The sequence below is a fragment of the Tenrec ecaudatus genome, chromosome 10 (genome assembly GCF_050624435.1).
Source record: "Tenrec ecaudatus isolate mTenEca1 chromosome 10, mTenEca1.hap1, whole genome shotgun sequence".
NCBI classification, from domain to species: Eukaryota; Metazoa; Chordata; class Mammalia; order Afrosoricida; family Tenrecidae; genus Tenrec; species Tenrec ecaudatus.
The window spans coordinates 134,061,611-134,086,303 of NC_134539.1; the positions used below are offsets into that span (position 1 = coordinate 134,061,611).

The window sequence follows — 24,693 nt, forward strand, 5'->3', positions numbered from 1 at the left end:
GAAGGGAACCGATTACAAGGATCTACATATAACCTACTCCCTGGGGCCAGACAACAGCAAAGTGGGTGAAGGGAGACATCAAGCAGTATAAGATGTGACAAAATAATAATTTATAAATTACCAAGGGTTCATGAAGGAGCAAGGACAGGGAGAGGGGGAAAATGAGGAGCTGATGCCAAGGGCTTAAGTGGAGGGCAAATGTTTTGAGAATGATGAGGGCAACGAATGTACAAATGCGCTTTACACAATTGATGGATGTATGGATTGTGGTAAGAGTTGTATGAGCCCCCAATAAAATGATTAAAAAGAAATTTAAAAAAAGAATTACAGAGCTGGATTTCCCTAGACTCAAATCTTGAGGTAGTAGAGATTGAATCCTACTGAAAGACCAGCAAGCTTTAGTTCCTTATCAAAGAGAAGAAAAGAAATCAGGACATGGATTTCACATTGACATTTTTATTAACGCCAACTGGTTTTTAATTATTATTATTTTTTTAAAACAATAGCACAAAAATGTTTCAAGGAAGCAATCTCACAATCTGATGACCTTCTGAAATAGTTAAGCCACACCAAATATGAAATCCTGTTAATAACACAAAAGAAAAGAAAAGGGTGGAGTGAGGGAAGGTAGGGAAAGAGATTGAAAACTCAAACTCATCGGCTTGGGTGGGTGGGGCTTGTTAGGAGGGCACGCTGCTGAAGCAGAGTGCGGCGCACAGCCTGCTGGTCCTCGTCCTTCTCACCAGTCCCAGTATCAGGAAGGCCGTCTCCTGGGCATGCCACCGGCCAGGAGAGGCTGGTGCCCACACTGCTGAGGAAGAGGATCAATAGCTGGCCTCCGACAATCAAGCAGTTTTCAGGAGAGCACTCCTCCAGGAAAGCCTGTCTGAAAACCTTTTCCTATCGTCTCATCTACATGCGTCTCAGGGTTCTTAAAAGTCATCTTTAAAAAGCGAGAAAAATAATGTCAATCAGTCTCTCTTATTTAATGTGGCTACAAAGGCTGTTTCCTTATCATTTCTTTCTCTCTAAGGAGGACACGGGGCGGGGAGGGGCCTGGAACTAAGGGGAGGAACTAACCCAGAACAGGATAGGCATTTTTTTTGGCCACGGGGATTACACAGGAGGGAAGGCAAGGAGGAAAACTCCAATCCTTGGTTCCGACTGAGTTATGCAGAAAAAGATACCTTCCTGCCCCATCCCCATGCCGTAAAACGAAACAGAACTAAAACCAACAATAAAAATCCCACTTGGAATTATGCAGACACCCACGACCAGCCTGTCATGGTGAAAGTTCCCAGCGATTGGCCCACCCTTGGCTTGGAGGCTGCTTGTAGGCCCCGGTTCACAACATCCTCCTGACCCAGAAGCCTCTAGTTTCCTTTGGGTAGATTATAAAAACAGAACATCTGTCATTTACAGGAGAGTGTTAAATACTTTTAACCACTGACAAGGCTTCAGGAAGTTTCACAGTTTTGTTATGCTCTATTTTATTACTATCATATTTACATTTTTATTTTACTTTTTTGCTGAATTGCTGATTTTCCTTTTTTTCAATAGAATTTAATTCTGGAGTGTGAGCAGGAACCAGTTAACTACATTCATTGTCCAACCCCCACTGGTTTGAAAGAAGACTCCAAATTCTTGGCATGAGAATCAACTGTTGGGTGGCTCCACCGTCTTCTCCCTGCAGTGGAGCAGCAGAACCACGGCAGAGGGGCTCAGGGGTCACACTGCAGGGGCGAGGCCTTCCGCTGAAGGAGGTACTGGTGGATGCTCTCAGCATCTCGCTTGAGCCAGGCGGCATTCAGCAGGATGCTCTCACAGCACTGCTGGATGGTCCGCTCAGCCGATGGAGCTGGGTGACTCTCGAAGAACACCTGGCGAAAAACCACCCAGAAGGCAGGCGTGAGGGCTGAATGCTCACTCCCAGCCAGAGCGAGATGTTTCCGCCACGGGCTTGGAAAAGAATGGCCCTGTTCTTTACGAATTCCCCAGCTCCCTCCAGGGAATGTGCCACCGTCACCCCTTCACCACCCACTTCCTCCCTGCAGTTACCCCTTCCTTCCCTTTCCAGGTGCCCAGGCCAGAGGGCAGTAAGTGATCTTCCTTGGGCTTGCACATGGGGGGTTGTTCTCACTCCGATTACGTAGGCTTAAAACCTGATCCAAAACCACTAGCCAAGAGACAGAACCTACAGCTCTTCCTCTAGCTTCATTTCCTAGTTGTTAATCTAGGCTTTCGAACCTGATGTGGGAACAAACAAAAACTCAGAGCCTGTGACTCTGAGTCCCTTCATGGCTATTAGGAATACAGAAATATGAGAAAATAATTATTTCAGACAAATGAAGAAACAAGCTATTGTAGCTTGGCACAATGTTTAAATTGCTACTATACCCTAATAATTTTATATTCTATGTTCTTACATTTTTAATGTAAGAAGACCATTTGTAAGTTTTTAATTTTCTATAGTGTTTACTAACAAAGGGTTAAAGGAACTTTTTTTCCCTAATGAAGAATACCTAATTTTATAAAGGCAGAGCAGCTCTTAAATCAATCCACCTTTCCTTTGAACCAGCGGTCACAGGAGCCAAAGGGAGAATCCACTGCTAACTAAGTCTAGACCTTCCAGTCTGAAATCAACAACCTCACTGACGCAGATGACGGTGCCCTGCCACGAGGTTCCTAAATCACAGCTGGCTTCTCACAATCCGAATTAGATACAAGTCTTCCTCCAGTCCCAACTCAACCAATGCCACCACCGCCACACATGTGCCAGAACAACTGGAACCACCCTGCTTCCTCCCCCAGACAGGTCTGCAGCAGAGAAGTCACTCAGTAAACATTTGTTGAATTCTGGATGGACAAAATCAACCCACGGAATCTCTCAGAACTCCATCTTCCAGCACCCACCACCATTCTACTCCAAGCTGCTGCACTGTTGTTGCCTGGGAGTTCCCTTTTCCACACCCCCTCCCTGTCCCCAACCATTCTCCACACCGGAGCCAGACTGGAATCTCAGTAACTGAGCAGACCGAGCCATCCCTTGTTTACAGATGTTTCAAGGCTTTTTTAATTCTTGGGAATTTCTCAATATGGCCTCCAAACCCTTATACGGTCTGCTCTCCACCTACTTCCCTAGCCTTGGTCTGGCCACTTTCTCTCTGTAAGGAGTTCTCCTTCAGTCCCAATTACTTTTGTGATAAAAGGATCGCCTGCAATAATACAACGGAAATGAAATGAGATGTCTTTTACGATTTTTTCAATGAGATCTGAAATCTTCAACGTCTTATTCTTAATAATGGCGCATACAGTGAGCCTCACTAATAGCTCTCATTTTCCCAAATTCACACTCAATGTTACCCTTTGTCTTCAGCAAGATGAAAGTGAAGCTGACACTTTAAAAATACCCAGTAACTAAGCATGACTGAGACATAAAGAGTGAAGATTTCCCCACCCGTGCTCACTTCGCATCACAGAGAGACTGGAATGACAGAGAAGATCAGCATGGCCTCTGCGCAAGGATGACCCGCAAATTCAGGAAGTGGCCATAGTCAAGAGAGATTTTCCCAACCAATGCAGATTCTGCCCCCAAGTGCTGAACACTGCTAGTTCCAAGTTCACACTAAACCCCTATGTAACCCTCAAATCTCACGTGTAAGCAAATGACCCAGGAAGGCCGATGACCACAGGAAAGAAACCGTCACTAAACACTCTGACCTGGCTTCCACTATGTCCCATAGTCTTAAGAAAATCTTATCATCGTCCCATTGGATGGATGAGCCATCAGGCCAGTGTTACCTATCTTTTAAAAAATCCTATTTTAATGTCCTCAAAGATCCTCATCCTAAATTCTTCAGACAGTAAAGATCCTCAACGAAGTGGTCTTTACCGAGTGAGAACAGGAGCTACCTGCCACAGTGCAACCACGTCTGGTCCCAGCTCAGCCAGTTAGCTGTTTTGCTTACTAAAGTGAAAGGTACTCCCGCTGGGCCCTGGGCTCCGTCTTCAGGCAGAGGACAGACAGGTCTGTCAGGGAAAGGGCAACAGTAGGACACGAGCACTACTCAGAATACCCACCACTCCAGATCATTGAGTCAAGGACAAAGTTCAGAAGGAAGGCTTAGGAGAGGAGGGTGGAAATGAGAAACACAGGGAAGAAGTGGGGTGGCGGTGCTGCACCGTCGGATTGCCCTCAAGGACGTGAGCAAAATGCAAAACTGCTGAATGGAAAACCGACCAGTTCTTATAAATCTTCACCCAATTCACAATAAGGGTGGGCGGGGATGGGGAAAGCAAACAGTATCCCTTACCTTCACCTCTCCAGCCATTTTGTCGACTGCAAACCCTTCCACTGACAGCTGAAAAGACAACCAGTTACAACAGTGAGTGCAGCTGAACGAGACTGAGAGCAAACTTCACTTACTCTAAGAACAAGCCGCTCCGTTCTCTCAACTTGAGTTTTTAAAAGAGGGTGCAGAGAGGTCTCTGAACTAGGGAAACGCCTACAAGAGCACAGACCTCATTTCTGGGCTCAGTGAGTCGTAGACGTCACATACTCAGAATAGTGAACGACTGAGCACAATGATTTCCACGTACCTTTATTAGTCTGGATATTAAGAATCCTCCCTGGTATCGATTGTAAAGCTCTTCCCAGTTGTCCTTTATGAATTTCCAGGCAGCTTTCCTACCATGCTTGCTGCCTCCAGCGACCCCACCAATGACGGAGACAGTGTCCTGGGGACGTACCTCGTCCTGCAAGCAGACAGAGATCTCAAAGTCCAGCGTGTCCCCGAGTGGACATGCCACTGGGGTCTCCAAGGAACAGAAGCTTCACTGAAGACAAGCAATCCTAGGTTTAAGAATACCCAGCATTCAAAGCTTTCAGCAGAGGAGCACATTTCACCTAAGGATCAGCCAATTGAACATGGGCTGTTGGAACAAGTGTAAACAACTGGCTGACCAATAAACACTGGCCTGAGATCTTACAAAGTAAACAAAGGCACGGGGATCAATCAGTGTCCCAGCTTGCACCAGTGTCCCTGTCCCCGACCTCACAATGCCTCCTCTGGACAGAATTACCTCTCTCAATTCTGACGCTCACCACTAGAGGGAGTTAATAAAAACCAGAAACCAAAGCTCAATCCAGTTTTCCTAAGAGGAAGTCAGCCTGAGGACAGAGAATCAGAGACCCTGTTTGCAGAGTGGATAACGAATCTTCCTACAGTCACTTTCAGGGTGACTCACCGAGAGTGCAAAGGTGAGGACCTTCTGAATCAGTTCCGGTGCGAGAGTAGCCCCAAGGACTCTTTCAATTCGGTTTTTCTCTTCTTGCATATCCGCTTGTTTGTGGAGCTAAAAAAAGACAGAGATGGCTGCTTAACTGCCCCGAGAACGCTCTGCAGATGCTCACGTGAGGCTCCCCTAAATCCAAGGTCTAAATTGGCTGTAAATCTTCCCTAGGAAAACCTGCCATGTCCACTAGGTGGCCCTATAACACCACAGGTTTCAAATGCACTACTCGGCCTCATTCAGAAACCATCACCAGAAAACACTCCTCTCTTGCCAGCTACCTTCTTCAAGAATCCTGATTCTGCACTCATGAGAGCTCTTTCCACAGTACACCTGAATTAGCCAGAGCGTTCTTAAGTTAAACACAAACGTATTAAATATACCCAGTTGTGCAACTTCTTCAGTGGGCCGTGACCAGAAGACACCAAGGTATCCTATCTGTCATAAAATCTCTATTTTCCTCCAATACTTTTATGAAATTGACCAGTGTATACCCCCTCCCCCTATGACAGATAAAAAAAGGCAGGCTGTCTAGCAGATAGGTTCACATACTGTTAAGAACAAGAAGGGGGGGGGGGAAGGAGAAAGAACCTTAATGTCATTTGCTAAAAAAAACACCCAAAGTATATATTTATATAAGTAGAAAGGAAATCTGTCTATAAGAGTAGTAGTCAAAACAGTACAACATTTAGCCTGTAGGTCTCCAAACACGCAGAGAAATTTTTAGCAGGACTTGTTTAAACCATCACTGCCGGTCCACTTCTCAGTGACACTCCGGGGATCGTGGAGCACCAGCACCTTCCCTCTGCGTTTGTGCTGCCCTTCTGTGTGAGTCTGACAGATGGCTGAGCACCTGAACACACTTCGTGCTTTAAAAAAAAAATCACACTAAGTCGATTCACCTCCTTCCTCTCTAGGAAAGTGGCAGTACTTCTTTACCGACTGATCAAATAGGGGCTGGAGAAAGCACTTGTTTGCCAGTATGACTTTCAAACTGATCACGGCTCTTGTTTTCATGTAAGGCCAGGGCAAGTTCTGTCGATAAGCCCGCACCCTGGGAAACCCACCGAGGCCGCGCTTCCTGTCCATTTGTAAGGGCTCACCCTGGAACTTCTGATCCTTAAGTAATCTCCTAGGTACAGAAACAAACCTGTCACTGTAAGGGTGGAAATCTTAAGAACTTTGACTTTTTACTAAAATGAACACTTCAGAGTTAACAATGAAAATGCATAAACTCATGAGTGGGGGGAGAAAAAAAAACTGTGAAAAATAAGGCTATGGGCAAGCAGTATTAAGCTCCTGAATACAATGTGTACTTTTTTTTTACAGTTCTTCCTATTTGCAGACATTCTTTGCTATGTATTTTTTCCCCATCACTTACAGTGCTGATCTAAGATCAAAGGCAGGAAACGGGAACCCTCTCCAAACTTGCTCACCTTTAGCATAATGTCTAAGGTAGTGCCGTCACCATGCTTCAAAACAGTCAGGTAAACCTGCAAGAGAGGACAAGGTCCAAAAGGACATTTGGTTACATACATCTTGTTTCAAAGATTGTAATGCTTCAGAAAAGATAGTATAAAAAATTGTAAACAGCTGGGTGTGAATGCTACATAAACTGTGTCAAGGCGCAAATAGCTCCTATCAACTACTGAAGGTGGGCGGAGGCAGTCACTGCAGTGTGGAAACTGGGGATGGGGTGGGGGGCTGTTCCCCATAACCAACTTGCAGCCTCACAGTGCTAACAATGGAGAAACCATACCCAAGTGAGAACTGGGAGACACATCCTCTCAAAGGTACATAGTACAGAGTGTTGGACCTGGATGGTGGGTCAGCACTCAGGTGAGTGTCTATGTGGAGTGATACAGGCACCGAGAAATCAAGATAATTCATGATGGAAACCTACAGGACTCCTCAGATCAGCGGAAAGAATCTGTTTCCCTTCCACGTGGTCTTTAAACCGGCGGCGGGCTTCTTCGAGTGTTGCCTTATGGCCTGCTTTTCCTAGTTTGCCCAGAACCAAGCCCCTTAGGAGAGCATCGAGATGACCTGGTTGGGAAGCAAAAGTAGATACAGGATTACACTTGAAACAAAATAGGGGGAGGGGTGGTATTTTTTTTACACACACTCGCCTAACTATCTCATCATTACTTCATGCTTACATTCTTGAATAACACAATTAATTGCCTCAATGCTTGAGAATATTTGGTTGAATCAAGAGAGGAAAATGAAGTGCTAAACAGACTATGTAAGCAAACTTGTTGACTTTGTCTACATCACCAATGTCCTTGATCTGAATTCTTTAAGAGCTCGTTCTGTCTAGTTAATGACAGTGCTGAAGATCATGTGTGAAAAGATGACCTTTACTTGAGTATAAGCCAACCCAAATATCAGCCGAGGCACCTAATTTTACCACAAAAACCGCATTAAAAATGTGCTGAAAAACTTGGCTTATACACGAGTATATATGGTAGATCACGTAGCTTTTAATCAAGGTTTGGAGAACACAGTATGCCTTCATACAAGACATTAAAATCTTAGGTTTTCAGTTCAAAAATAGGACAGATTCGTTTCTCCAGAGAAGATATATAAATGTCCAATAAGCACTCAAGGGAAATGACCATCAAAACCACAATGAGACACCACCTCCCTTCCACTAAGATGGTTAGTAACAGGGGAACAAAAAGGGAAAACAAGTGTTGGCAAGGGTGTGGAGACGCGGGAGTCCTTACCTATCACTGCTGGGGCTATAAAGTGGAGCAGCTGGAAAACAGTATGGAGACAGGAAACTACCTTATCACCTGGCCAATCGCACTCCCAGCTAACAGACACTTCTGTGCCAGTGTTCACGACAGTGCTGATCATAACACACAGAGAGCAGAGACAACCCAAGTATTTATCGAAGGATGAGTAGATCACTATAAATAAAATGTAGTATATACAAATAATGGAATAGTACGCCAGAAAAAGAAAAAAGTTCTCACCATGCTATGGCATAGATGAACTGAAAACAGGCTAAATGAAGTCAGTCAGACACAGACAGAAAAATAGTGATTTCACTTATAGGAACTATTCAGAGAGACAAAGAGTAGATCAGTGTCGCCAGGTACTGAGTTCCTGTTTAGGGCAATGAAAAACTTGGGAAACAGATAAAGCTGATAGAATGAAAAAGGAAAAGAAGATAAAGCGGATAGTTGTGATGGTCAGGCAGCATGGTGAATGCAGTTAATGCCACTGAAGTGTACTAAAAACCAACAAGGTTGCAGTATCAGGTTTCTGGTTCTACACATTTATGACAATTTAAAAAGGCCCTCCTCTTACTCGCTTCTCTCATCTACCTCTCTTTCAGCTCTTCTGCAGCAAAGATCCTTTGTAAGTCCACATGTGAGGCTCCTCTTTGCTAATTCATCGACCCAAGCTTTAAACCAGTGGTTCTCAACCTGTGGGTCGCGACCCCGGGGGAGGGGGACCAACAACCCTTTCACAGGCGTCACCTGATTCATAACAACACCAAAATGACAGTGATGAAGTAAGAACAGAAGTAATTTTGAGGGCTCACTACAACACGAGGAGCTGTATGAGAGCCCTCGGCATTAGGAGGTTGAGAACCACTGCTTTAACTGGCCTGCCTGCACTCTCCTCGACCTACACTCAGAACCACAGCTGCAAACACACCTCTAGCAACTCTCCCAGGTGAGTCCGTCGGGCTCAGTCCCCTTGGCTCTCCTGATCCCAGCTCTCTCCCTGCTCAGACGGGGCTCTTCCAAGGTTAGGTCAGCCTTTCAGTTCTCCAGACCAAAATCTGCTAACTCCTTTTCCTTTCTACTCCACTTACTCCCCCAGCACAATCCTCCTTGTTCAGTTCTACCTTGACGATATACCCTGAATGAACTAGCACTTGATTACTGGTCTTCCCTGTTTGCTCTCTTCAATCTGTTCTGCACACAATCACACAGCACGTTCTTCTGCTTAAAATGCTATTAGCTTCTCACATCACCAAATGTTAATGTCAAAAACTTTGTGTTACAATTCACAGGCCCTATAGGATCTGATCTGCCCCAGCACGCACACACCTTCCCCCCTTTCAAAGGTCATTTGGCGCTCGCTCGCTCATTTACTCCGGCCTGGCCTTACTGGTTTCCCATGCTTTTGCCTCAGGTCCCTCTCTTTGGACCATTTCTCCCCTAGAGAGCATCAAGCTCTCTCCCAAGATCACTGTTTAAGTGCAACTAATCTAGTCAAAAGTAGTGACTCACCATTCCTATTCCTTATCTACCTTACCCTACCTTCTGCGAACCCCCTCTCCCCCCCCAACCAGGAAACTCACTGCTCCTTGGCACCCTCTACATTTCATTGTTTGCCACGCCTCCCACGAGCATGTTTCTACTACCAGCTCCTAGGAGGTTCCTAGACATTTACAAGGTGCTTAAGGAATTGCTAAATAAATAAAGAACCAGAGCTCTAGGCACTATTTTATTTGCTCTTTGACAAAAGATTCTCAGATCAAGACTAATCAGGAGCATGTATACAGGTACACACACACACAAAGCCACCAGAGAACCTTTATTTATTATTATTATTATTAGCAGATATTAAAATAATTATATTTAAAACTCTGGTAACAGTTCCAAGATTTTAGTAGCAAAAGAGCAAATATAAAATTACAAAATGCCCCTAATAAAATGTTAAAAAAAAGATTACAAAATAGTCCAAGCAGAGAGAACACATGTAGAAAACAAATAATTTCCTAAGTTCAGAAAAGGGTCCTTTAATAACTCTCAGCACCTTTATAAGATACAAACAGGGTGCTTGGTATTTATGATGGCAATATATTAACTCCTTTTGATAATGGTTCCTATCACTGGACCTTTGGAACTCTGTAAAATACTTGCATCCATCACTGGCTTCATGCACAAATCACATTTGGCAACAAATACCCATAAGCCCCTACACTTTCAATGTTGGTGACCCGTGCCACTTCACCAGTAGGCTTAAAAGATTAAAGTCTTAACGGGACTTCTGGGTCACCTGAGTACACAGTAACCTCCAACAGACTCACAGATGATGCCATGGATAATGTGAACCACTGCAAAGGGAAAAGCCCCCTCTCGGACCAATTTCTTTAACCATTTAAAGTCCATCCATTACCTTCTCCAGGTTTGGGGTCCCAGCCCAGTCTCTCCCCTATTGGTGAAAAGACATCTTTCACAAACTCCTGGATTTCCTCATAGAAGTCTGTGTGGGACAAGAGAGTTGAGAGAATCCCCAGGTTACAGCTCAGGTCGCTCCATACAGTATAATTGGGCTCATTCACAAAAGCCTCCATGACTTTTAGAACCTCTACTGTGCTAATCATTCCAGCTCGAGCCTGGGATAGGAAAAAACATAAATTAATCTCGTCGTCAAACAGAAACAAAACAAACATACAAACACACATGTATTTGGGGAATGACTCATATTTAATTGCTAGGCGGTCATCTAGGGAAATCAGACTATCAATCTAAGCCCAGAAAGAGAACTGTTAGGATAGCAATCCTACTGTGACCCAAGTTACCATTCACTTCTTTCCACTGATAACAGACATTTTGGAAAGAAAAAAACCCTAAAATTCCACCAAGTGGGGATGAATGGGGGTGTGTGTGAGTGAGGGAAAGGGGGAGGAAAGAGAATGGGTGAATTTTTTATTCTAGTCTGTTGCTGAGGTCCTGGTTTTCTTTTCAGATGTTCTTACTTTCAGCAAAGTGCCAACAATAGCTAAGGCCTGGTACCAGACTGACGAGCGACATCGACTCAACCTGTCTTTTACTCCTGTCTGCAAGGGAGCAGCTAGAAAGGCCGCAATCCAGAACCCTTTCAGAACGTCTGATACAGCAATCAACTGCACAACCAGCCCGCCCTCCCGGGACAGGGCTTTCTCAGCAGACGCTAATCTGTGTTTGCACAAATTAAAGGAAAGCTAGGGGAACCATTTCTATAGTTTTCTAAGAGTCAAAGACATCTAGAAACTCTCTGAGCCATGCTAGAGTCATAAAGCTAATACTACTTCACATCCTTTTGAAACACAGCTAAACATAAATATAATTCTAAATAAAATAATTTGAGAAATGGTGGAATGTCAAAATAAAAACAAAGCCCCTCCAGATTTCCCCAGAAAACTACAAACACTAATTCAGAAAAACAAATCACTTTGAAATTGTTATTTTAAAACAATACCAAAGGAAACGTATTATTTGGGAAATTTATTCTATTTCTATTCAAAAGAAGGAAATCTTTTGCCTCACAAAGTACAGTTTAACAAATGTTGACAAAATTGCTTAGAAATGGTGAAGTAGAGTTTCTTTCTGGTAAATTATACAGGTTTAGTCTTGTCCTGATAATTAATAATTAGTTGTTTGCTCTAATCCCAAAGGGGAATTTAGCCTGCAGGAAGAGCTGTATCTTCTAATTATGCTTCAGCCAGACAATCCAGAAAAAACAAACGCCTTTAGCCACACAATTCATCATCTGACTTGAATGAGAGGTGCTCACCAAGGAGAAGAGGTCATTCTGCAGCCCCAGTCGATCCACTGGGGGTAGAGAAAGGTCCCGAATGCCTGGTAATAAACTTTCCAGCATGGCCGAGCTGTACTGGGTCCGATAAAATCCAACTGTTCCCAAGTTTAACTGAAAAGATATTTTAAAAGTACCATAAGACAATTTCACTTACTTTTTGAAAATTAACTTTTTTTTAAATTGGGTCAATGGCTTACTGTGTGCTTTATTTCATACTATACAAATACTAACCCAACATCCAATAGACATATGAAAAAAAGTAATAGGGGAAAAAAAGAACTCTCCAAAGAAGTTACAAGCAGAATTTCTCAGATACTGGTGTTATCTAAGAATTAACTGCAGTTTGTTAAAAGTGAAAATGAAGAGAGAAAAGTAAAAATGCACAAGCCAAACTCCAGATTTTAATTAAGTGAATTTGTGGTGGGGCTTAGTGAACTTCCATAAAATACTTAACAACCTCCCTGGCTTTTATAGGACAGAGATGACTACAGAGTTAAGCTTGTCCACGTTTCTTATTGAACTGAGCCCGTAGGTGATGTTTGGGGCAGAATGATAATTACTAGGAGGAATCAAAGTCGATCCAAGATTAAGGCAAGGACCTTTAGTTGAGCTAAAAAGGTGGGCTCAAAAAGAAGCTTCCAGAATCAAACTTAAAAAACCCCAGGGATTGAAAATTAACCTTTTGTAACTGTGAAGAGTTCTAGTTTTAGATACATGTGGATGAAAATCACATGCACTAACTGATGGGGATTACAATAAAACAATACATGAGGGTAAGAATTGGGTGTCAGGATGACCACTACATTAGTTTGCAGTAGAAGAGGCCAAAGTGAGAGGAAATAAGAGGAATTTGGCAGGGAAAGAATAATGGGGCTCAATTTCAATGTCTAATCCCAGTACATATGTTTAGGATTAGAGACAATTTATACTACATATAAAAACAAGACATGTTGTAGTAGTGAAAGGTCCTGATTGTGAAGCAAAAGGTCAGCAGTTTGAACCCTGCAGCTGCTCCATAGGAGAAAGATGAGGCACTGAGTCCCCAGGCACTTTTCCTCCATCCCGCAGGAGCACCCTGAGTGGGACTTGACTCCAGGGCAACTCTCAAACATCCGGACAGTGGGGTCTGCAGCAGATGGAGTCTCTACAAACACTGACCTATTACTGATCCTAGAGCCTCAACAAAGTGAGAACTTCTGGTCCCAAATTGTAAGGAATTACACGGACCTAAAAGGCAATCTCATGAGAGTCCTAGATTGACTAACATTATTATAAACTGTTTACTAAGAGTCAAAAGATATTCTAAAAATATTAAATAAAAACACTGTAATAGTGACATTTACAGCAAAATGATAGCATAAAATGTATCTTACGGTTTTCATGCAGATCTATTTTAAAGTCACCCACAACTTAAACAGCTATTATCTTATCTGTTACTGTAGGAAAACCACCCCAGGGAGCCTAATTAGAACCACAGCACATGTTAACTTCTGCCCGAGGACAAATTTTATACTGCTGTGTAATTTTCTAGATTATAATTTCAAACGATAATATCATATCCCACTAAGTATACTTTAAAAATTAAGAGAAAAATGGTTCACTTTTTAAAAAGCACAAGTCTGAGACAGTGTAGAATTTCTATTTTAACACCTATTTGTAAAATGCTTACAGTAGATACTTTTCTTATAGAAGGGTCTGAGTCCAGAGTAATGGAAGGCCCTAGTCACATATTAGTTTCATGAAACAATTTCTAAAACACATACCAACTAAATGAATTTCACATGTCAGTGACACAAACTGATCGTTAGATGTCTGACTTCACATGATTATAGTTATACAGATATGACAACACCACATCATTGAAACTACAGTGTCATTAGCGTGGCAGGGCAGTTTGGACTTGCAAGATGATAAATGTTTGGGTTAATGAGATTTTAGACACAGACTACTATTTATTTTTCATCTTTAACCAACCCTACCCTTCATATCTGTTTTCCTATCACTCCCTTTCCTAACATACAAGCAAATCCCTGGACGACTATGTCTGGGAATCAGCCCTGAATTTCATGCATGGGGAACACAGGAGCACGCTATTCCTGGGACTCACCTTCACCCACTGGTCTGGGCTGACATTTTTCAAAACCACACTCGTTTCTGGCTTGTCCATGAGAATTTTTGATCTGGCGTGGTTGGGGTCTTCACTGGTCGAGATTGTGATAGGAACCATCCACTGGGGACAGTCTTCACCTTGAACACGAGAAGAACAACAGAGAAAGGGAGGAGGAGGAAACCATTTCCCTAAGAAACGGAGGGTAGGCTGAGAGGGGGCTGGTGCTAACTGCAGACTTGAGTTTAACTGTAATGTCTGAACTCTTCCAGGAATGTGAATAATGTTAGTGCAAAGAAGATAATTTACCAAAAAAAAAAAAGAGATAATTTACTAACAAAATCACAACAGTCTGAAAAAGACCAGCTTACTCATTTATAGTCATCGGTGTAATGATTTTTTTTACCCAAATCATTTCCTTTTCCAAAGCAATTGAAATGGCAATCATTTTATTGTTGTTAAAATAAATTTTCTGAAGGTAAAAACTTCTCACACAGCACTTAAAAACAAGTTGAAAAAAACAAAAGCATAAAACTAAAGTGCAGTCCCCGAGAGTACTAGGGATATCACTGCTAGCACTTACAGATGAGCGGCGTTAACTGTGGGCGACCCCATGTGTGTATGAGTCGCTGCTATTGAGTTGATTCCAACTCGCAGTAGCCCTACAGGATCGGGTAGAACCACCTCAGTGGTTTTATGAGGCTGCAATTCTTTATGGGAGCAGAAAGGATCATCATTCTTCTTAGGAACGGCTGGTGGATTCAAACTGCTGACCTTGTGGTTAACAGCCCAGCTTGAAAGCCACTAAACCAGGGCTCTGCACGTATGCATACACTACTGAAAAACTAAAGTGTTGGATTTTGCTGTTGTGACATATCGAATACATCCTGAGAGCTTTTGGATTCCAACACAAAGGAGTCATATCTAAAAGTCAAAGCTTGTATAAGACAGATACACCGTCTTAGATGTCAGGCAGTGAAACAAACAGATTTTGCATTAAGATGTCAAACAAAAGAGAGTACATTAATGGGGCTATTTTGTTAGTTAGACAGGTTTTTGCTATCGGGCTGGACCAGATTTCAAATCTTCTCTTGACACTTGGATATCTTAGGCCTTAAAGTTGCCTGAATTGGTCACAGGGCCTCAGGAAAACCAGTAAAACTAGTCAGGTCCACAAGGCAGATTACAGGTATGAGGCAGAAACAGCCACTGCGACACTTAAGGATTTGTTTAGATAATGAGTCTGTCATCTGACTTGTCAGACATATTTATTACAAGAGTACTTTCAATGCACAGGGAGGCCCAGTGTGAAAGGCTGTCCCTCATAATGTCAATAAAGCGTATTAGATCTCGATGGGTGGAACATGAAAACATAATCTGACTCAGGGTTGGGGAGAACACACAAGAATGGCCAGTTGAAGGTGCTCAGCACAACGACTGGTACATCACACCTAAATCATCACTGGGCTTGACTCAGACCCTATCCAAAATAAATCAGTCCTCTCTCCGGGATTAAGGCTGGAGAAATGACTTTGTGGGTGTTCCTAACCCTTCTCCAATTCTTCTAGCCTCTAAAAATACAGAGACCAGGAATCAAAAACCCAAGACTGTGACAAATCACTACACAGTTCAAGAGCACCTTTTCTTGATCCCCTAGTTTTCCTTTTTATTCCATTATTATTTCTCTGCTTTTAATGGATTCTATTAGAAGTATAAAAAATGGAAAACTGTTTCCTATTAGTTGGAACATTCCTGGGAGATAATTCAAATTCAATGTTCAGATCTCACTCATAGCCATTAGCTTACCGACATAAGGTCCACTGGCACAGAACTTCCTTTGGGACAACTTCAGTACTCTGTCATCTTCTACCTAAAGAAGCAGAAGAAAGGCTACAGTAGTACTGTAAAGGGACAAAGGAGGTGGGGTGCAGCATTTTTGTGACAAGCAGACTTTTTATTAAGTCATTTTATTGTGGGGCTCATACAATTCTTAACACAATCCATATACCGACTGAATCAGGCATGTTTGTACATATGTAGCCTTCATTCTTTTCTAGACATTTACTTTCTATTGAACCCTTGGTCTGGGCTTCTCTGCACCCCCCTCCCCTCCCCAGCAAACTTTCATCTGACTAGCAAAGCTCCTGAATAGGGAAAATGCAAGGTAATGAAGATAGCACAACAGAATGGGAGCTGTCTCCATTTGCATTTAGCCCTTAAGATGTAACACTGTGAACAAGAGGTCAGGTTCTGCATAATATGGCCCTTCAAAAGATAGTGTAAAAAAAAATCTGACATAGGGATGAGAAAAAATTTCTAAAAGCTTTAAGAATTCATAGTAACCCAAAGGATGGGGTAAACTGCTCCTGGGGCTTTCTCTTGACCAGACTAGACCACTTCATCTTGCTCCCTTGGAGCGGTGGGTGGTGTCAAACTGCCGGCCTGGCAGTTACCAGCCTGATGTGGAGCCCAGATACCACCAGCACTGTCCTTTCAACAGGGCAGTCAGTAACCAGTAATTAAAAAAAAAACATGCACTGGAGTTTTTATACATAACATTGAGTCGCCAATACTTTCCAGCGTGACAACATTAGCTTAGTATGTGGCTCTCAGAGTTAATTTTAGGGGTTTGGTAAACAATGGAGGAGGAAAAACCTTTGAAAGATGGCCTTTGTAGTCAAACACACATAAAAGTAGTAGATGTGAAAAACCATACATAACTACAAAAGCTATGTATAACAATGCTATGCTGGAAAAATATTTCAACAATATCGATCTCTTAAGTTTCATTTATTATTTGCCATATCTTAGATTTTTTTAGAAGGCAGCACAGAGAAACCCCAAATTGACTATGGTGGTGACTGTACAGCTTTCTGATGTATCAACACCACTTAACTGTGTGATATGTGAATTGTACGTTAGTGAAACTGTTAAAAGTGAAATGTTTTTCTCCCATAAATAAGTCTATCACAAGACATGGATTTACAGTTGGTTAACTAAAAACTGAATCATGGCCTTCATGGGTACAAAATTAACAACAACAAGAGATAGTTAAAATATTACAAGAAAACGAGAGTGGGGGCACAATGGCTGTGAAGTGAGCACTAGGGGACCTACAGCTGTCAGACTTCCTAATCGACAAAAGATTTACAAATAAAACACAAGTTAAAGCAAAATGCTGACATTAGGAAATGAAAGATGAGAAGTAGATCATAATCAAACTGCCACGTTGCAGAGCCCGTCTTGCCTTACAGAACTTGAGCACACAGACAAGATTGCGACTAGAGCAGAAGATGGGTGAGTCTGCTGTGCCTGCAACACAAACATCAAAATAAAGACAGCAGGGCGGCAGGGAGGGGGAAATGAGGAGCTGATGCCCAGGGCTCAAGTAGAAAGAAAAAAAACGGGTTCTGAGAATGATAAGGCCAACAAATACACAAATGTGCTTGACACAATGGATGAATGGATTGTGATAAGAGTTGAATGAGCCCCCAGTAACATGATTAAAAAAAGAAAAACAAACCAACAACAACAAAAGACAAAGTAAAACCTTGAAGTAGCATTCCTAAAATAAACCCAATGGTTTAAATGGCTTATTAGCGGCAGTATCAAAATGAAGAGAAATTTCTCCATGAACTTTTTGAAGTTTCCTCTTAGATATCAACAATTTTACAGCTTTTCCTTTGAAACAGTAGTAACAGAGAATATTTTATTTTCTACTATAATAAAAATAAACAAAAAAGAATACAACAAAAACAAACCCACTGTCAATTTGGACTCATAGAAACCCTACAGGATGGAGAAGTGCCCACTAGGGTTTCCAAGACTGAACATCGTTAGGAAAGCAGACAGTCCCATCTTCTGTGGAGTAGCTAGTGGGCTAGCAGCCCAATGCTTAACCAGCTGCACTACCAGGGATCCTATTTCTACTATAATATGTAGCTTTTTAACGATGTGGAAAGCAAATAGTTTATTGCACAGTCATTGAGAAAACAGTAAAAGCAAATTGGTTTAAATGTCACGTAGAACTAGTAGAAAAGAAAGAAAAAACTAGTAGAAAAAACAAATTTCATAGTGTTTACTGAATTTTATAAAATATACTATCAAACAAGCGGAAGGGCTCTGTTTCAGTGTACCTGTTCTGACTCCACGTAAATGAGAGGGAATCCCATTTGCTTGGTCCAGGTGTTCATCACGGCAGCGATGGGTTTACCACTAGCATCTTCTAAACTTTCCCAGAGATCCTCTAGAAAGCAAACACAATGGAAACCTCAAATGTTTACACACCATTTTCCCCAACAACCAGCAACATACTGAGCCCCACACGGCGGCATTGTCATGCCGACTCACCCTTCAGTTCCTTCAAGCTTGGAAACAACAGCGGGAAAAATGACCCCTACTGCCCCACCATTAAGTGAGCTCTTGTAACAGATGAGACAGGTTATTACAAACAAGAAGAAAGGGAACGCTGGGTCAACATCACTAATAAATAGTTCAGAAAACCATTACACTCAAGTCAATGAACAGAAGTTAACGATATTTTATGTTGATGAGGCTGAAATAAAATTCAGAGTCACATACCACATGTGGTAGAAAGTAAAACAGCAATATAACACAATGTGATAATAAAGTAGCAGAATACATGTATGTAGTAAGCGTGTACAATGTGAGAAAATGGCACACCGAGGAAAATAAAAGCTTCAAAAGTGGTGACTTTTGTCTTGTACTTAGAAGATAAGTGTTGTTTACTAGACATGGGCATTCCAAGTGGACAGAATACATACGAGAAAGACAAAATGAGCCATCAGAGCATGTTCACGAAGGCTGAAGAATGGAAGGTGCGTGTAGGAGGGAGCAGGGACGGGCGGGCGGCTAAGGTGTGTGAAGTCTGACAAAGAAGCACAGATTTCACCATGAACAAAATGAGGCCTCTCAAGAACTTTCAATCAGAAAGGTCTAATGCAATTAGATATTCACATATAAAAAAGGTAACTCTAACTTAATGGGAGAGCTACAACTAAAGAGATAGGGGGCAGGCAAGAATCAATGAGTTAAGAGGCCTCTGCAGAAGGACAGAGGATGCCAGGATGTTAGAGCTCCTGTAAGAGAATGAGAACAATGGATGGTAAGAGACATACATACTCTCTGCCGAGTGTCTTCTCCACATTAAATGTAAGATCTGTTACATGGCACATGCCCAGGAACCAGCATCACTCCTTTCACCTAAGAACTTTCAGAAGTGCAAACTTCCAGGCCCCACCCCTAGCTTACTGCTTTAGAAGCATTTTATTTTTTAGAAGTATTTTAATAGACTGCAGTTAGCACACAAATTATAATTGAAGAAGCACATAAATATACATACACACCCAGAACACCAAGCCCATTGCAGTCAAGTTGGTTGAAAGTCACAGCGACCCTATGGAGGACAGAGTGGATCTGCTCCCCTGGGGTTGGCAAGACTGTCTATTCTACGGACACAGCTGCTACACCTTTCTTTCCCCCATAGACAGGTGAGTGAGGTCCAACCACTGGCTGGCAGCTGAGCACCTGAGTTACTGGGACTCCTCACTCATAGAGAAGACTTACAAAGTAGGCAAAAGCACATGTTCCCCTACCCCTGCTTTAAACCTCCCTGGTGGTCTAATTATGTCAGTAACTTTGTACCCAAAGCGGTACATTTTTTTTTGCATAAAATCTGTTGTTTTATATTGTAGGCCGGTAATTCTTAAGAAGTCACTCATTGTCGTCCTCTAGTAGCCATCCCAGGCATGATAAACTGTACTACACACTGAACACGTACCCTGAGCCACACTGGGGATTACCCCAGGGAGGTGAAGGAACCAAACAGATCTCCACGTTGTACAAACTAAGCAGGATGGTTTTTTGGGTGGGGGTGGGCCATGATGATACACTGGCTTGAACCTTAGCCCTTCTGTTAAATACAAATTGCCATAAACTTTTTTATCTTTTGAAGGAGCTCTGGTTGGGTAGTGAATACTGCAAACCACAAGGTCCGCAGTTTGAAACCGTGGGGGGAAGTTGAGGATTTCTACGGTGGTGAAAAGATGTCTTAGAAACCCACAAGGGAAGTTCTTCCCTGTTCTATGGAGCCGCTATGAGACAGAATTGACTCAATGGCAATGAGTTTGTTTCTTGGGGAAGTATTTTTGTTGACCAAAGAACTCAAAATTCCAAGTCAGGCTCCTTTTTTACAATCAAACAACTCTTACACATTTTGTTTTACTGATTCCACAATCCAAAAAATTATAAACCACATGTTAAATTTTTTTTTATGGTATTACTAAATAAAATGGGCCAATCTCTAAAAACAGAAAAGAAATAAAGAACCCGCTCGAGAAAGGTAAGAGAGCCTCCCCCCCACCCCAACCGATTTGCGTCCGGCCAATGACTGCATCTAGGAAAGAGCATGGCCCTCCCGCAGAGTCAATACTCTTCCCTCCTCGGCGCTGCGTCAGGGTGCTGTAGGTTACCTGTGGCTGCGTTCTTCTGCTGGAACTTGGTTAAATACATGTTCATTCCTTTCTTAAAGTCCTGAGAAAAAACAAGTTTTTAAATGCAAGAAAATCAAGTCTCACAATTTACAGTACATTTTCATGTTAGTACTTAAAAGGATTATTTTTTCAAATTATCTAAGTGTTAGTTAAAATACTGCCTTTTAAGAATTGTGCCTTCTCTACAGCTTGCCATACAGTATTACACTCTCTCCCATCCCTGCGTCCTAACATATTTGCCCATCATTTATCTAAGAAACCCTTAGTCAATATAAAATCAAAATTAAAAACTGGAAGACAAGTCAAACATGATAATAATGTTCTTCTAGGAAAACGATCTAGGAACTGATTCCAAATACAATTAAAAAAAAGCAAACACTCCAGCGTGGAGGATTTCTAAATGCCTTCCTTACCGCATCTCCAATGTAGTCGTGCAGCATCCGGATGACAGACGCCCCTTTGCTATAGGATATCGCATCAAAGATCTCATCGACCTCAGAAGGGTGGCCCACACTGACCTGGCAGACAGTGTGGTTCAGGGTTATGACAGGAAGCACACAGCCTGTAACACTGAATTACATAAAACGCTTTCTAGGAAAACCCTTCTAACTCGTAAGATACTTTTCTGCCTTTAGCTTACTCAAATAAGCACACTTACAACCAAATAGCTAACTATAATCAATAGTTACTACAATTCAAAAAGTGTGTGGACTAATACTGGTGACGTGGAGTACAGAGTGCACGTCTATCATCTCCTAAGGCAGCGGTTCTCGACCTTCCTCACGCCACGACCCTTTAACACAGTTCCTCATGTGGTTGTGACCCCCAACCAGAAAATTATTTTCGTTGCTACTTCATAATTGTAATTTTGCTACTGCTATCAATCGGTGACCCCTGTGAAAGGGTCGTTTGACCCCCCAGAGGGGTCGCGACCCACAGGTTGACAACCGCTGTCCTAAGGCCTGGGTTCTACTCCTGGTTCACCTCTGCCAAGAGAAAAGTCATTATGGATCTACTAATGCTCAAGGTGAGAAAAAACGGGGGCAAATGAAAAGCCCCATTAGTTATATTGGCCTATGTTGTATAAGATTTGGTTAAATATTTCACATAAGATTACAACTCTAGTTTTTAGTGGGTAAAATTGAAACATATACACACACTAAGTACAGTTAAGATAGCCTAAGTCCAGAGAATTGGAACTTGCCCGAAAGCAAACAGTGGCACCAGTAAAAGGAGACGTTCAGAACTGTCTTGACACAGCAGTGGACACACAGGCCTCACTCTCCCACACCACTCAGTGACCACCGAGGGGACCCGCCGACATTGCATCACGCCTGTCCTAAAGAAAATACTCCCCTAGAGGTATTTTAGACTTTCAAGACTGGAAAGGTGAAAAATATACACCAGTTACATGAACTCTCTCAAGCAAGTTCTCTTTTTTCAAGAGTGCTAAGTATTTCTATCCTATTACTTATCAATGATTGGAAAGTAGGGCTCACTTCAATGGGATGGCTATTGTCTAGGCCATCAAGTTCCTGGGCTCGGGTGTAATCGGCAGAGACAAACTGAGTCCAGATGTCATACTCTGGGAAGCAGTGGTCTACACACAGATACTCAATCCAGGAAGCGAAGCCTTCATTTAACCAGAGATGAGTCCACCATTCCTTTAAAAAAAAAGAAGAAAATATGTTAAAAATAAACCTAAAAGATTTCTTTTCTACGTGTTTGAAGAACTCTTTAAGTCTCTTCCTCATTATAATCAAAACCTAACAACTCAGTGAACTAATTCAACTCACATCTCTGGGTGCAGGGGAGACCTAAAAAGAGATGCCAACTAGTAATATTAGATGTATGCCTTGGAGACATTACCAACATAAAAAAAAAAAACCTCCAACTCATAGCAACCCTGGAGGACAGGGCAGGGCTGTCCCTGTGCGCTTCCGAGACGGTCACTGTTTTCAGGACTGTTTACTGTTTCTCCTGTAGAGCAGCTGGTGGGGATGAACTGTGTCCTTTGTGGACTGAAGCCCAACATGTAGCACCACTCCACCAGGGCTCCTTCATTACCAATACATGCCTACATCACAGTGTTTACTGCCTGCGGCAGACAGGACAGGAGCCGAAAGGGGAAGAGAATGCAGAAATGTGTCACGGCAGATATGAGCAATACTATCATATAAAATGTACTTTAGTAAAGGACTTTACCCTAAAGAAAAAAAGCAGAGTCCGCAGGCAAACGTGAAGACTATTTCCACAATGACTGGGAAAAGTCATTGTTCATTGACAGGCCAACTTCCAAGATAACTAGAAAGGATGTGCAGTTGATATAAGGATGGTGTGAAATTAATAGAAATGTCATGGCAATAAGTAGGTTCAGTAATGAATGGAGTTTGAACATTTATGGAATATTAACATTCTCACCTGTTAATAAGAATTTACAGTGGGTAGAATGGACAAGGGATACACACTGTCATGAGATACACTGTCATGATACACACTGTCATGATATACACTGTCATGGATAAAATTTTAAAAACCCTCAATCTAATTATCATTAACCTTGACTCAATCTCTTAAGAAAAGAAAGCAATATATGAATGCAAGACAGTTCCAAAGAACCGATGCAATGGCGAAACAAAGGGGTTCTTTAAAATTCTGTAAAGATAAAATATTTCTAATATTTAGTGACACAAGACTATCATTCTAAGTACTGTATGTCATGTAGCTAGTAATTTCCACAAAGATACATTGATACAAAACTAAATACGGCCTGTTAGGAAGCCTTTGGAATTTCAGTTTATGCAACAATTGACATCTGAAAGTTAGAAAGGAGCTGCTGATGGCGGTGGCCCTGGGTCCATTTCTGCCTCCTCAGGGTCTCGGCACGGCACAGGGCTGCTCCCTCGGGGTCGTAAGCTTTAATCTTCACAGAAACACACTACCAGGTGTTTCTACCATGGAGGTGCTGGGTAGGCTTACAGCCCGGTTCATAAATGTAGCCCCACCAGTACTACAAATCCAGGAAAAGGTTGCTTTAAAGTGGTAATGATCATACACATTTCCCCTTCTAAAATTTATTGCTGGTGGTTTTAACACAGCACAAGTAATCAAAGTGTTCTCCAAACGGAACAGAACCATTCGGCTTGGCAGGCAGTAGCAAGCCTGCACCACAGCAGAAGGAAGACTTCTGCACGCTGGACAGCCCAGGCTTTCCTTTCAAGGATGGACTGTCTTGCTTTTCTGTTTACTTCAGTGCCATGTGGATTTAACCAGTATCTAAGTTGGGTTCTATTCTTCAAGAACTTAAAATGCTGTCAAGTGTTCTCACTGGCTCCCAACTCGCCGGCATCCGTGATTTTAAGCCCTGACTGCTGGGATGATTGCTTCCATAGACAGCACAGGTACATAGGCAGAGTAAGAGTGGAAGGTCAAGCTAGCGAGCAGAGATCCTTCACTGCAAACGCTGTGAGAAACAAAGCCCGCAGAGGGACAGCTGCAATTGTGAACATATTTAATAGGTGCCCTGTCATTTCTTATTATTGTCTAATTTCAACTTAATATTCAAGCAATGTAAAACTAACCCCTTTGAACATTTTGACCTACAGTAATCAAAAATCAGGTTACTATTTATCAGGCTATTTTTTTCAGCTAGTAAACTAAATAATAAACATGAATAAAAACATTTAAAAATTACAATCACCCTGGACTACCAGGGCATGAGTCAATCATTTTAAGAGGAATCACTTGTTCTCACCCAAACTATTGCCTTGGCTTCTTTACCCATTTACAGGGAAATTCTAAGTCAACTTAAGTGTTTTCTATGGAATCAAGATTGTCTACAAGCAACTATAGATTGTCTGCAAGCTCTTGATCAACACAACAGAATTTACAGGGTGGATCTTTTCAGATAATTTTTTTCTATTACTCAATCGCTTTTGGCACATTGTTCCAGCCAAGCCTGGACTATTATGTAGCCAAAATAATGTGCTTCAGGATGAAGATAAATATATTTGAGCACTTAAAAATATTAAATACCATAGTAACAAGATTTCCAAACCATTGATGGGCGAGTTCATGTCCCACAACCAGAGCAACCCATTGGCGTGATGAAGAACAGGAGTTTTTTGGATCAATAAGCAATGCAGTCTCCCTGTGTTTAAAGAAGAAAAGAAAATTAAACAGTGAAATAAAAAGCACTGCAACAGACGCTGGCACGTTCAAGTGGGGGGCTCT

The 24,693-nt window shown here is 42.1% G+C and overlaps 1 protein-coding gene and 1 pseudogene across 1 annotated transcript in view; one reads left to right on the top strand and one right to left on the bottom strand.

Moving 5' to 3' along the window:
- Positions 1–440: 440 nt before the first annotated feature.
- Positions 441–24,693, bottom strand: part of NPEPPS (aminopeptidase puromycin sensitive) — an 88,844-nt gene continuing 64,591 nt past the window's right edge. The window contains exons 9-23 of the mRNA XM_075561716.1: positions 24,496–24,610; positions 21,960–22,124; positions 20,874–20,978; positions 20,440–20,500; positions 18,085–18,194; positions 15,755–15,818; positions 13,949–14,088; positions 11,818–11,952; positions 10,438–10,657; positions 7,196–7,338; positions 6,729–6,785; positions 5,248–5,355; positions 4,600–4,755; positions 4,314–4,361; positions 441–1,880 (exon numbers count right to left, since the gene is read on the bottom strand). Coding sequence (XP_075417831.1) covers positions 1,722–1,880; positions 4,314–4,361; positions 4,600–4,755; positions 5,248–5,355; positions 6,729–6,785; positions 7,196–7,338; positions 10,438–10,657; positions 11,818–11,952; positions 13,949–14,088; positions 15,755–15,818; positions 18,085–18,194; positions 20,440–20,500; positions 20,874–20,978; positions 21,960–22,124; positions 24,496–24,610 — 1,786 coding nt within the window. The 3' untranslated portion in view covers positions 441–1,721. The remainder of the gene's footprint in view (positions 1,881–4,313; positions 4,362–4,599; positions 4,756–5,247; positions 5,356–6,728; positions 6,786–7,195; positions 7,339–10,437; positions 10,658–11,817; positions 11,953–13,948; positions 14,089–15,754; positions 15,819–18,084; positions 18,195–20,439; positions 20,501–20,873; positions 20,979–21,959; positions 22,125–24,495; positions 24,611–24,693) is intronic.
- Positions 3,460–3,559, top strand: LOC142460441 (U6 spliceosomal RNA; annotated as a pseudogene).